Source organism: Onychostoma macrolepis, chromosome 08 (assembly GCF_012432095.1).
Source record: "Onychostoma macrolepis isolate SWU-2019 chromosome 08, ASM1243209v1, whole genome shotgun sequence".
In the NCBI taxonomy this organism is placed as follows: Eukaryota; Metazoa; Chordata; class Actinopteri; order Cypriniformes; family Cyprinidae; genus Onychostoma; species Onychostoma macrolepis.
Genome location: NC_081162.1, coordinates 5,013,806 through 5,028,161, shown reverse-complemented (window position 1 = coordinate 5,028,161; position 14,356 = coordinate 5,013,806). Strand labels below are relative to the sequence as shown.

General features: G+C 36.2%; 1 protein-coding gene across 2 annotated transcripts in view; it reads right to left on the bottom strand.

Moving 5' to 3' along the window:
• The window catches only part of bmp1a (bone morphogenetic protein 1a), an 84,228-nt gene that overhangs the window by 30,190 nt on the left and 39,682 nt on the right, over positions 1-14,356 (bottom strand). For both annotated transcript variants that reach the window (XM_058784123.1, XM_058784124.1), the window contains one exon: positions 14,059-14,164. In XM_058784123.1, the coding sequence (XP_058640106.1) occupies positions 14,059-14,164 (106 nt within the window). The remainder of the gene's footprint in view (positions 1-14,058; positions 14,165-14,356) is intronic.

Here is a 14,356-nt window from a genome sequence, read left to right as displayed (position 1 = left end):
CAGGACACATTCACATTTACATTACAAATATGTTGCGGAACCGGCCCGGACCACCTCTGAATGTGGTTTAAGGGAGCAGATCACTAAAATTTTCCAACCCTGGAAGAGTACAACTGTGTTACATCAGACCAATCAAAAGGAGTCTGGATGATGATGACTCAAAGCATAATAAAAACCCCACTGGCCTGATGGCTCCACAGCACCAACAGTAAAACAATGACCTTTCTTGGGACAGTCACTAAATCCGGCAGGCCTGAGACAGAGAGTGACCACTAAACTGGCAGCCGAAACATGACCTGAATTCATGTTCTACTTGGCAACCTCACACAGCACAATAACCTCCTGAGTGATGTCACGGGACTGCTGATTGGCCGCTCCAGGCCTGATGCTTCCTTAAAAGTCATGACATCAAGTGGTATCAATATAAACAGAATAAATGTCAAGTAATATGAAACAGATTTATGCTTTCCAACACATCCCATTCTTCAGTCCTACTAGCTCAGGCTAGAAAAAAAAAAAACGTTTGCTCAGTTCAGCAAAGAGTGATTCAGTATCAAAAACCTGTCTGTTTTCTCGCCCTCCTTTTCGTACTTTGACACTCTTTGCTAGTTTATCATCGAGCTTTTCACTCGACGGTGGCCAGCGAGGGTCTGCTCATTTGTTTGTTCCCATGGGAACCTTCCAGTCAACAGCAGGCATGTTCAAATAAGGAAGGATGGAGCTCAACTACAAGCTTTATATGAGAGAAATCAGCAGAGAAATGCAAACCTCATTTCAAATCAATAAACAGTGCAGTGATTTAAATATGTACTGTCTTCAGGTTCAATCAGAAAAATCAAAGATTCTTACAGCTACAAGAGAGAGGTTAATTTCAGTTAAAAGATAAAAACCACCATATCTGTGAATCTCATGAAAGCTTTTAAGATGAATTCCAGGTCATACTCAATCGAAAAAATACACAATTTTATTTTTATAAAATACCAATTTAATTTATTTATTTTTATTTGATTTTTTAAATAAAATATCTATTTAAATTTTTTAATAATAATAATAATAATTATTATTATTATTATTGTTGTTGATGTTTATAGCTGTTTCTGCTAAATATTTATCACTACTATCACAAGTATCACTACTATAAAATTTAAGTTTTGGCAAAATATACATATAGAACTTACATTATATTTGATATTTGCATAAATATAATAATATTCCCATATTCACTGTAGTAAAAATAAGTTTGTGTAAAAATGTAAATAATTAAATAATTAATCTTTAGGCATATACATACATACATACACACACGAAGAAAGAAAAAAACAATAATATATTTTTCATAATTGTTATAATTAGAAATAGTAATACAGTTAATTCATAACATCATTTTCCTTATTGTTTTTGTTTTTCTACAAATTTGCATCTCTGAAATGCAAATAAAAAACAAAATAAAATCTCATTTTAATTATTGTAATGCTAAAAACAATAAAGGCAAATGAAAATAAAATATTTGATGTTATTTAGCATAATATTTTTAATCAAAATGTTAATGCTAAAATCAAAATAAAAAAATCACTATATATTTAGTGTGTTATACAATACAATATTACAGTAGTATAAGAGAATCACTTTTCACAATAATGAGAATTACAGAGGAAAAAAACTTAAAAGTATTGCATTACTATGAAAATCTGGAGGAAAATGTAGTGCATGAAGAGCATGAAGTTTTTTCATTATTTTCAAGTTTGGGACATTATTTTCATGAGAATTAAAACAATATTTTATTTATGTAAAATATTATTTTATCTTTTGATTTTATGGTGAAATGTGACCTGGGCATGTTTTTGTAAGTTTCAGCCTTATTGTGGGTCTGTGAGTGCAGAGCTGAACAGTAGATGTGTGGGCTGGTGTCATCTCACACTGAAGACATACTGCAAGCTCTTTATTTGCTTTTGGCTCAACTCGCCAGTACCAGTTTGAAGAAGAAAAAGCTCTGTGAGCAGGGTGGGTGGAATGGGGGCCATGAGACAAAGGAGGAGGTCGGAAAACATGCCCCAGACAAAAAGCTAGGAGGCTCACCCGCTTCTCCGGGAGAAAAGTTTGAAGAATAAAAAACCTGAGGGAAGGCCATGAAATCCTCCCGATACAAGTGCAATCAAAGAGCCCGTCTTCCCACGGAGATTTACAGTACGAGTGCTCTTCAAACACAGCAGGGACGATGGGAAAAAAGACAACAGGACAGTGGACAAACACTGAACGTAGCGACTGTTAGCTTCTCTCAAGTTGCTGTGAGCTTTCTGAGGTCCTGCTTACAAAGCCAAGACGCATAAATCCATCTAACTTACCCTTTCATTTCTGGGTAAAAACATCTGAGGGTCAAGAGAGGAGGAATATATGATAAACTCAGAGAATCTAGTAATCATTTAATAATCATGGGTGGCTCTGAAATGAGAGGAAGCCCTGGATGAGTTCACCATGTCTATATGTGCTCTGCTATACTTAACTCTGGGACTGAGTTTTCCAGCACACTCCCAGAAGACGGTTTACAGACACGGAAACCAGTCCTTTAGAGTCCTTGCTAACAAATACATACAACCTCCATCCTCACTTTACCTCTCAAACAAATACCTGGAATATGTAAGGCATTACTAAAAACTGATACTCCAGAATTCTGCTGTTGTTGAGTTCAAGAACTCTAATCTGGAACTGTTTAGAACCATTTTTCTTAGGAGTGTAGAAACAACTTGTACTCAGAAATTGCGAGTAAATTTCACAAACAATTACAAAGAAATGGCAAGTAACAACTTCAATTATTACAGCTATTTATTCAGACTTTTTTTTGGAAAACACGCTCCAGTAATCCTTGTTTTATTTGCAACTTCAAAAAGTAATTATTACAGTGTATAAAAAGAAACTAGCAGGAGTTTGATTGATCTTTTGTTTGTGATTGTGAGTTCTTAAGTGATTATGTAAAAGCAGAGCTGACGGCTCTAATGTGTCTATCAAAGCACATTATCTGCTAAATTTCCCCTGTGGGATCAATGAAGTCTCTCCTCTCATTCTCTCCATCTATTTATGTTAAGTTCAGTTAAAAAATAACATGTCTAGACGACTTTAAAAGTTAAAATTCAGTTAAAATAGGCTGTTTTTTTCTTAGGCGGTAAGGGAGGCAAAAATTACAAATAAAATCAAATAAATCCAAAAAACAACAACAAAATATAAAGCTACATAAATATTCTCTTAAATATATTATTGTAGATTATCAAGCAATAAATAAATAAATGCCCCTTGTTTTTAATAAATAATATGCTTATATGGAAGGTCAATTTTATGTATTCTGCCTGATATTCTGGAAACTGTGTAAATAAAAACTGGAGCATGAACTTACATTTGACAAAATACAAACCTCACTCAAACGGACACATGCAGAGAGAGATTTTCACCTCACAACACTGTAACTCAGGTATTATCAAGAAAATCCCTATTCTTCCTAGAACCCTACAGCTATGAACAAACTGCAATTTGTTCAAAAAAAAAAAAAAGCGATATGGATGCCAAAACAGAATAGGAGAGCACGAGAGGGGGAAAGCGAGAACAAAAGGAGAGGAAACAGATGGTTCTCATATAGACGTGTGTTTGCGTGTGCCTTGACTCATGTTACGCTCGCTCTGGGGGAATGTTGCCTGTAGGCTGTCAAAACTAGTCAGGAAAAACTTTTGATAAATACATGAAATGGGAATAACATTCTACAATCCCATCAGCAAAGCCTTTTGAACACGATCCAAAAGTTCCTGTACTGGACATAGCGAATCTAAGACGTCTCAATCTACAGCTAACATTTCTTTTCCTCGTATATAGCATGCTGTAGTCTTTCTTCAAGATTAAATGTAAGCTAAAACCAAAATTCAATTTACACAAACACTACAGTTCAAAAGTCTCTTCTACTTATCCAGGTTGCATTTATTTGACCAAAAATACAGTAATATTGTGAAATATTATTTCAATTTAAAATAACTGTTTTCTATGTGAATATATTTTAAAATGTCATTTATTCCTGTGATGCAATGCTGAAGTTTCAGCATCATTATTCCAGTCTTCAGTGTCACATGATCTTCAGAAATCATTCTAATATGCTGATTTGCTGCTCACGAAACATTTATCATCATCAAGAATGAAAACAGCTGTACTGCTTCATATTTATGTGTAAACTTTTTTTTTTTTTTGATGAATAGAATATTCAGATGTAACAAAGGCTTTACTGTTACTTTTGTTCAATTTAATTCATCTTTCCTGAATAAAGGTAATAGTTTAAAAATAAAATAGTAGTCTAATACTTAAATTGTAGTCTTAATTTATCAGTATAATATGCATAATAAGTATAATTTAAGTATTATATTAAATAATACTTCAATAATCATTAGCACAGTAAGAAAAAAAAAGTGTGGTCAAATTTAATTTGGGTTTTCGGTTGGATTATGCCATAGCTGAGCACATACATGCTTACAACAACATTGAAAAAGCCAGTTCCAAAAACAACAACAGGTTGTTGCAAAAAGACAAAATGAAAGTGTCTCAAACAGTGTTTAGCGTAATGCTAGCCAGTTTTTCCCTGCTCAAATCCAGAGCCACGGTGATAACACCGTACACTTTGCTAAATGACAGGATAACCGTGTGGTTTCACAGACGTCATCAACAGAAATGAATTGTTTTAGAGTGTGTGTGTGTGAGTATGTGTTCATCTGAGAATGAAAAAAGAGGTCAGTCAGTCCACTGGGGCACAGAGATGAGAAAACCACTCCATTAGTGTCTTTTAGAAAAATAAATGCCACATGAACAACATCATGATACAGTTAAATTCAGTTAAATGTTTTAAGATGAATATAGATCTCATTTGCTCCTCTCAAATATGAAGAGTACTGCTTCAGTGGCAGTGATAACTGCACAAACTGTGCCTATCTTTTCTGTTATATGTCTGTATATGTGCTGCTGCTGTGTCAAACTAAACTTCTGCTACGAGGGTGAAAGCTAAAGACCTAAAACTGCACATGTTTTGAATGAAAGACTGTTTCTCTTTTACTCTGTGGCACGGCAAAAGTAAATCTAATGGAAATCTGAATAAAGCCTAATCCGTAAACCCATGTCCAGCTTTATTGGCTCCTTCAGATTGTTCTGGCAGTATGACCGAATTATTCTGTGCAACAGCAGAAATGTGTCTAATACAGATTTTGCTAAATTTATTCCACGGTAGATATATCCATGTGGGCAGAACTGTTTTACATTATTTGCACATCAGAATAGAATATTTTATTTATATATATATATATATATATATATATATATATATATATATATATATATATATATATTCTCCCAAACAATATTTTAAATACACTACTGTTTCAACGTTTGGCAGTAAGATGTTTTTCTTACATGCAAAAATTAGAAAGAAGCCTAAATAAGTCTTGAATGAATGAATGAATGTTAAGCAGTATAACTGTTTTCAACATTGATAATATGAAATCTTTGTTGAGTAGTATATCAGTGTATTAAACTGATTTCTGAAGGATCATGTGACACTAAAGACTGGAGTAATGATGCTGAAACTTCAGCTTTGCATCACAGGAATAAGTTACAGTTTAAAATATATTCAAATAGAAAACAATTAATTTAAATTGGGTAACACTTTACAATAAGGTTCATTAGTTAAACATTAGTTAATGTATTAACTAACATGAACTAACCATGAGCAATAAATTTGTTACTGGATTTACTAATCTTCGCTAACGTTAGTCAATAAAAATACAGATGTTCATTGTTAGTTCATGTTAGTTCACAATATTTCACAATATTACTGATTATATATTCACACGGAACACATGGGGAGCAAAAATACAACAAAACAGCGGGCAGACAGAGTCCAGGGAAGCTACGAAGGAGGGAGGAGACAGGAAGGGTGCTGGAACAGGAGGAGCCAAGTTGGACCCAGGCCGCAACCATAACAGCGCCCACGGTGGAGCCGATGGAGGGAGGAGCCATGGAGGAGGAATGGCCGCTGACTCCAGGGGGGGCGACCAACGGCGGTGGAGCAGGTGGTGGAGAAGTCCGAGGCGGAGACGGAGAGCCGAAGAGCAAGGGTGATGGGGAGGATCCGGAGGGCCCAGGCGGAGCAGATGGTGCCAGTGTAGGCAGAGGCAGGGATCCAGAGGGCAGTGGTGGAGCCGGAGCGACAGAGGACTGAGGAGGAGCCGAGGGGATGGAGGAACCTGACGGAGCCGGCTCACACACCTTGACTGACGTCATCAGCTCTGGCTCCGCAGCGATCCTCAGCACTGTCGCTCCATGCGGCGATGGCTTGTCGGTCGCGGTGGGCTCAGGCATGCGCTCCGCGCAGCAGGGAGATGGTGGGCTGGGCACTGGGTCCGGAGTGGCACTGGCGAGATTCCCCTCGGGAAACTCCACAAACGCAGCGAAATTTGCTCGAAGGCCTTCCTCGGACGACAGCGCTCTGTACGCGGAGTTTAAGCTGGCGTCATAGAACACACAGAGCACGTCGTCCGGGTAGGTGGTGAGGTTGGCGAGTACCAGGAACAGTCTGGTGTGGCCCTCGAACGATCTCTCCCCCTGCTCCAGAAGGAGGAGGAGGTATTCCGGGCGAAGGAGGGGATCCATGGGGACACAACGGAAAGAAAACACTGAGGAAAACAAAAACGGAGGGTAGACGCAGAGGTAACTGTTTGATGTCGGTCCTTCTGTCACGATACCAGGGAGTCAAGGAAACCAGGAACGCAGAGACGAGGAATTCACAAAACGGGAGTCTTTAAGAATCCAACAGTGAAACAGAGCACAAGGAAGACATTCAGAATGACGTTTAGGATCGACAAACACTAACTGAAAGGACTGGGCTTTTAAAGACAGGATAACGAGAGACGAAAGGAGACACACCTGGAATCAAATCAACAATCAAAGGGAGACAGAAACTGGATCACACAGAACACATGGGGTGCAAAAATACAACAAAACAGTCCAGGGGCGTGACAAATTATATATTAGGGGTGTCAACGTTAACGCATGCGATTAATCAAAAAATTTAACGCGTTAATATTTTTTTAACACAAATTAATTGCTTGATAAGGTTTGACCTCAACTTCTTCCCGTCATTGCAGCGCGGAAGGTTATCTATCATTGTGTGATGAGGGTACAGCACCAGTGTTGCCAGGGCAGCAGCACAAGTGGGCTATTTTGAAGATACAGTCGCAGGAAAAATTACAGAGCCGTGGTTTGCGTTTTTTTGGGCTACTTTTATAATCGCGACCGCTCAAAGTGTATATAGACAAATAATAAAAAAATTAAAATAGATCCTTTTACTAATGTGTATTATATTTGGAATGTATCCCTGGTAACTTAAGAACGGAGAGGTGGTTGTAACATCACAAACAACGTGAGTTTCAGCAGAGCACATGTTAAGGCTTTTACACAGCAGAAATAAATATAAGAAATTATATAAGATAATAAACACACGATTACGATAGGATATATCTGTATGTGATTTTTTTTTTAGATTTATGTGTACGTCTGAAATGCTAATTTGTGCAGCGATATAAAAGGCTATAAATAGCATATTTTAACAACAGTAAACGACCAAATTCCACATATGATCGCAAAAGGAAGTTATTACAAACACTCGATGGTGGTTTGAAGTGAGTTCTGAGTAAAAGTGTACTATTAAATCTTATAAATTGTCTTATGTAGCACGATGCTAATATTAGCTCTAATGCACCTGCAGAACAGGTCCAATTCTTCTTCATAATGCATTGTGTCATAATACTTCACGTAAGGTCGCAATAAATGTTTTGTTGTATTTATTTAGAAATACTTTTGGTAATAGTTGGGTAAATGTATACTGGGATTGAAGCGATGTGGCTTGGTAAACGTTTTATTGCCAGTATAAAGGCTGATAATGTCTGAATAAAAACAAAAGAATAATGATAAAAGAATAATAAGGATTATGTCTCATACCTGCGGAAGTGTGAAAGGTTCTGTTTCCTTAAACTAGTTTGTCATGCATTTCTTTTTCAACATATTTACAAGTAAATCCTAGTATTTTACATTTGTGATTAATCATGATTAATCACAGTCCACGACTGTGATTAACGCGATTAAATTTTTTAATCGATTGACAGCACTAATATATATATATATATATATATATATCTCAGTGGCAGCTGCTGGGGGGGAAGAGAGGGGAAGCTCATTTTCGGCCTACTTCATAAAAATTGTCCATTTATTTATACGTAAATTCTGCCCTACGTTCCTTTTCAAGAAAATGCTCTGTGACCCTGCCGTACCAACTAGGCGTCTTTTCCAGTGACGCTAGCCTAGCCTACTGTATGAATGAACAAACAATCTAAAAAAAAAAAAGATATTAAACTCGACGGAGGGAATGTGGGAATTAGGTTAAACTGAAACAAGGAATGTGGTGTATAGGGTTGTCACGATACCATAAAAATGTCTTATGATACTATACCAGCTTAATTTATAATTCAATTCTACAAAATGAATCAAAATTTAATAAATAAATAGATGTAAGTGAAAACAGACAATATTATTCTCTGAATACTTAATTAATGTGAATGAATGACTAGCTATTATTATCCATGAAATGATCTAAACAAAACTCATCTTAGCACTGCACAGAAGCTGCATGAAGTGACATTTAGATGTGGCATTTATTAATTTAGACTGTATTTATAATTACATAAATAATGTTATGAGATTAATGTTTTAAATACTAAATTCTGAATATAGAAATGTTGGAAAATAATGTAATATGCCTACTTTTAGACGGGAAACTTAAAAACGGCCAGCAGGTGGCAGAAGTTCGTGTTTGAATCACTGAGTCATTCAAATGATTCTTTCAAAACGGCTGAAATGACTGTTTTTATGAATGGCTCAGTGAATCAGTGATTCGCCCAAACCAACGCGGATTTGGATCGAACACAGAAACGAAACAAAAACAGCACTCTTGCTCGTGTCGTATTGCTTAAGTGTCAGGAGCATTTTTTGCTCGCATATCTTGAAATTTCCGAGTTAGCAGCGTGTATATTAAAACAGAACATTATAAATGAATTAAAAAATGTATAATGATTGATAAGAACCAAGTGCAAAGCCGCGATGGGACTGAGCTCGAATAGCTTAAAGAAATTAAGAAATCCCCACTGATATACAGGTGCTGGTCATATAATTAGAATATCATCAAAAAGTTGATTTATTTCACTAATTCCATTCAAAAAGTGAAACTTGTATATTATATTCATTCATTACACACAGACTGATATATTTCAAATGTTTATTTCTTTTAATTTTGATGATTAGAGCTTACAGCTCATAAAAGTCAAAAATCAGTATCTCAAAATATTAGAATATTTACATTTGAGTTTGAATAAATGACCATCCCTACAGTATAAATTCTGGGTATCTCTTGTTCTTTGAAACCACATTAATGGGGAAGACTGCTGACTTGGCAATGATCCAGAAGACGAACATTGACACCCTCCACAAAGAGGGTAAGTCACAGAGGGTCATTACTGAAAGGTGTGGCTGTTTACAGAGTGCTGTATCAAAGCATATTAAATGCAAAGTTGACTGGAAGGAAGAATTTAGGTAGGAAAAGGTGCACAAGCAACAGGGATGACCGCAAGCTTGAGAATACTGTCAAGCAAAGCTGATTCAAACACTTGTGAGAGCTTCACAAGGAGAGAACTGAAGCTGGAGTCAGTGCATCAAGAGTCACCATGCTCAGACGTCTTCAGGAAAAGGGCTACCAAGCCACTTCTGAACCAGAGACAACGTCAGAAGCGTCTTACCTGGGCTGTGGAGAAAAAGAACTGGACTGTTGCTCAGTGGTCCAAAGTCCTCTTTTCAGATGAAAGTAAATTTTACATTTCATTTGGAAATCAAGGTCCCAGAGTCTGAAGGAAGAGTGGAGAGGCACAGAATCCATGTTGCTTGAAGTCCAGTGTGAAGTTTCCACAGTCTGTGATGATTTGGGCTGCCATGTCATCTGGTTGTGTTGGTCCACTGTGTTTTCTGATGTCCACAGTCAACGCAGCCATCTACCAGGAACTTTTAGAGCACTTCATGCTTCCTTCTGTTGACAAGCTTTATGCAGATGCTGATTTCACTTTCCAGCAGGACTTGGCACCTGCCCACACTGCCAAAGGTACCAAAAGCTGGTTCAATGACCATAGTGTTACTGTGCTTGATTGGCCAGCAAACTCGCCAGACCTGAACCCCATAGAGAATCTATGGGGTATTGTCAAGAGGAAGATGAGAGACACCAGACCCAACAATGCAGATGAGCTGAAGGCCACTGTCAGAGCAACCTGGGCTCTCATAACACCTGAGCAGTGCCACAGACTGATCGACACCATGCCACGCTGCATTGCTGCAGTAATTCAGGCAAAAGGAGCCCCAACTAAGTATTGAGTGCTGTACATGCTCATACTTTTCATTTTCATACTTTTCAGTTGGCCAAGATTTCTAAAAATCCTTTCTTTATATTGGTCTTAAGTAATATTCTAATATTTTGAGATACTGATTTTTGACTTTCATGAGCTGTAAGCTCTAATCATCAAAATTAAAAGAAATAAACATTTGAAATATATCAGTCTGTGTGTAATGAATGAATATAATATACAAGTTTCACTTTTTGAAAAGAATTAGTGAAATAAATCAACTTTTTGATGATATTCTAATTATATGACCAGCACCTGTATATATATATTAGGGGTGTAAATCGGATGGTTCGTCACAATTCAATACGATATCGATTCTCAGACCCAGCGATACAATATTTGCCGATACCTCAAAAAATTCAACGATACGATTCGATTCGATACAGGAGTATATCGATCGATATATCGATATTATGATATTATGTACCTATTTTAAACAACCATCTACATTTTTATTAACTTACAAATGCAACCAAAACATATAACATGAACATTTATCTTTACCAATTGGGACATTCACAACAAAAAAATAAAAAAATAGGCCTACACTTTTTTTTTTTTTTTTTTTTTTTTTAAATAATAAAGAAAATAAACAATTGGAAAAACAATTCTGGCTGCTACTATGGGCTCAGTTTAAAAAAACAATTCTACAGATAACCAAATTACAAGCAATAGCAAAAAATAAATACAATAGAACAAAGACACAAGTTCAATAAACAGTGCTTTTCAGGTTTTTCAGCTCAGTCTAAAATAAATTTTTATGTACACTACAGAAATGTAATAATCAAATGTAAAATAACTGCATAGTCTTCAAATTAAATATAGATTAATCATTTTTGATGTTACAAAGGTTATTTAGTCAGGAGCAGTGAGCATTGTATTTTTCTTTGACAGCATAATTTATTATTAGTTTGCTTTCACATTAAGAACAAAAGCACGGATTTAATATACTGATACACATGCCTTTTCTTAACTGTTTACGTTAAGACATATGCCTAACCGACTGTGTTTACTAGGATATTCCCCAAAACGCACGTTTTGATGTAATTTTGTCTGTATTTATTCATCCATGCACAAAAAAGCAGAAGAGAGCTCAATTTAGTATTCGCGCAGTGTAGACGCGGCTGTCTGTGTCCGTGCGCTTCAGATGTGTGCGCAGAAACAATCCCGAGCTTCTTTTATGCTCACCTTGTTCCTTCGGGCAGTCCTTATATCGAGACCTGATACGCAAGTTTGAACGAGAATGCACGCGTTGGCGGTAATGCATAGACACATTATGTGAAAATGTGGACAGTGCCAAAATAAAGGAGACTATTTATACTACAGATGTCGATATTTTACGCGTGGCATCGATGCATTGTATCGATCCATATCGATGAATCGTTACACCCCTAATATATGTATATTGTTTTAAATCTGGCCAAACACAAACTTGCATTACACAGTTACTCTGATCCAAAATCATGTGGCAAGAGGAGAATCAGGAAGTTAATTAAATTAATCTGACACTGACAGACCGGATAGATGATGTCTGAACCAAGCCTTTCCACACACATGGAAACCAACCGGCTCCGACTGCTCTGTGAACAACTGACAGGCACTGAGAAGCACAATAGCGGCGTTGTGAAAGCTCAGCAGAAAGAGTGTAAGAGGAGAGAGATGCTCAGATAGCCTCCTGCCTCAGAACTGCTGATGCCTCGCTCAGAGGTCACCCTGAGAATAATGAGAAGAAGTGCGGAGAGACTGCGCCGGATACAACATCATTCAGCATAAAATACTGCAAAGAGGATTTAGAGGTCGACCGATAGTGAATTTTACCGATACCGATAATTATTATTGACTGCATTACAAAACCTCTTTCTATTCAATCTATTTGGAATCGGGAATTATCTGACCTTAATTTATCTGTCGACTGGGAGAAAGTGTGGTCCAACCTCAGCTTAACATCTAAAAACTTGGCTCATTGTCTTATTCACTTCAAAGTCATTCATAGAGCATACATAACTCCTTACAAAAGATTTCAAAGTAAACTACAACCAAATTTTAACTGCCAGATATGTAATACTGCATCATCAGGTACTTTTCTTCATATGTTTTGGGAGTGTCCTATCGTCATTAATCTATGGACACATGCAAACCTGGTTTTATCCTCCTTACTACAAATTGATTGCTTTGCTAACCCAAGTTTGTGTCTTCTTAATGATGATTCTGGTCTCTGTATAAGCTTAATACAAAAGAGAATGTTGTTTGCCGGTTTTACGGCTGCGAAGACAATAATACAGAACTGGTTTACACCGCACATGAGTGGAAAAACATATTGGATCCATAGCCTCCTGAAAAAAGTGACTTGTGAATGTACAACAGCGCAAATTAATGGGGCCAAGCCCTCTCCTATTGATGCTTGGCAGTGTTTTTCCTTTAACATACTTGATTATATAAAGGAATGACTTTTGTTTTTTTGTTTTTTGTTTTTTTCTCTCTCTTCCTTTTGACTGGACTCTTTAAAGTATTTATTATATGTCTGTTGTTGTTTTTTTGTTGTTGTTTTGAATGGATGTTGTAATGTTGTGTGTAAAAAACCCAATAAAAAGTTGATAACAAAAAAAATAAAAAATCTGTTACGCAGCTTTTGTCATATGATGACAATTATGTTCCTGACCTCATATGATGGAACAGACTGAAATTGAATTTATTAAACATGTATAATATTGCTTCCTCCTGAAGCTCATGTCTAGTCCTACTCCAGATCCTCTTCTGAACTGTTATATTATTACTGTTATATTGCAAGAGTTTCATAAATACCCTTCAAAAGCTATATTTATATTTCACAAAAATAGAAGCATATAAGTTTAGAACAAGGCGGAGTAAATGATGACTGATTTTCAATTCAAATTTTTTATTATTATTATTTTTTTTTTTTTCTTCAATGCAAGTCAGTGAGATTTTGGTCTGTTTTATTATCTGCCAGAATTTTTTTTTTATATTTGCTAAGTGTAAGTGATGTTTGCATTTAATTTATATTTTATATATTTATGTATAAAATTTCTGCATGTAAATTATAATGTATATAATATATGCAATTAATACTTCCAAGGTGTGATCATTTACTTAATTATATATTTTTATAATTAAATAAAATTATAAAATTATATATTTTAAATAAATATGTATATCGTGTGTGTATGTGTGTGTACTTTTTGTGCGTTTACGCTACATTGTGGGGACCAAATGTCCCCACAAGGATAGTAAAACCTGAAATGTTTGACATTGTGGGGACCGGCCTGAGGAAAATTTTCAAATAATAAATGATACTTATCTGAAAGTGTAACAATGCAAACAGGTTTTCTGTAAGGGGTAGGTTTAGGGTTAGGGGATAGGAAATATTGTTTGGTCAGTATAAAAGTAATAGAAGTCTATGGAAAGTCCCCACAATTCACAGAAACAAACGTGTGTGTGTTTTATATAAATTATGATTAATTAAGGGGTGGACATTTTGCTATACAGAGGGAAATTATTAAAAATATGACAATACTTAAGAGGGTCTTACCTGGAGAAAGTGTTTCTTGCATAGTGCATGATGCTGTCGAAGTCATAGACCTCTCCGAGTGAGTCCACCTCACCAGGCTCCATCTTCAGGAAGTTGTACTCCTGTCCTATGAGACGAAACCAAGAGTGAGACTCAGACAGGAAGTGATGTCAACAGTAAGAGCCCATACTGATCATTCAACAAAACAGGCTGTCTGCTTTCCCAAGACTGTGTTTTTTTTTTCCATCATTGCATTATCACATTTACTAATTACTATTATAATTATTCTGTTCATTATGATATATTATACTTCAAATTT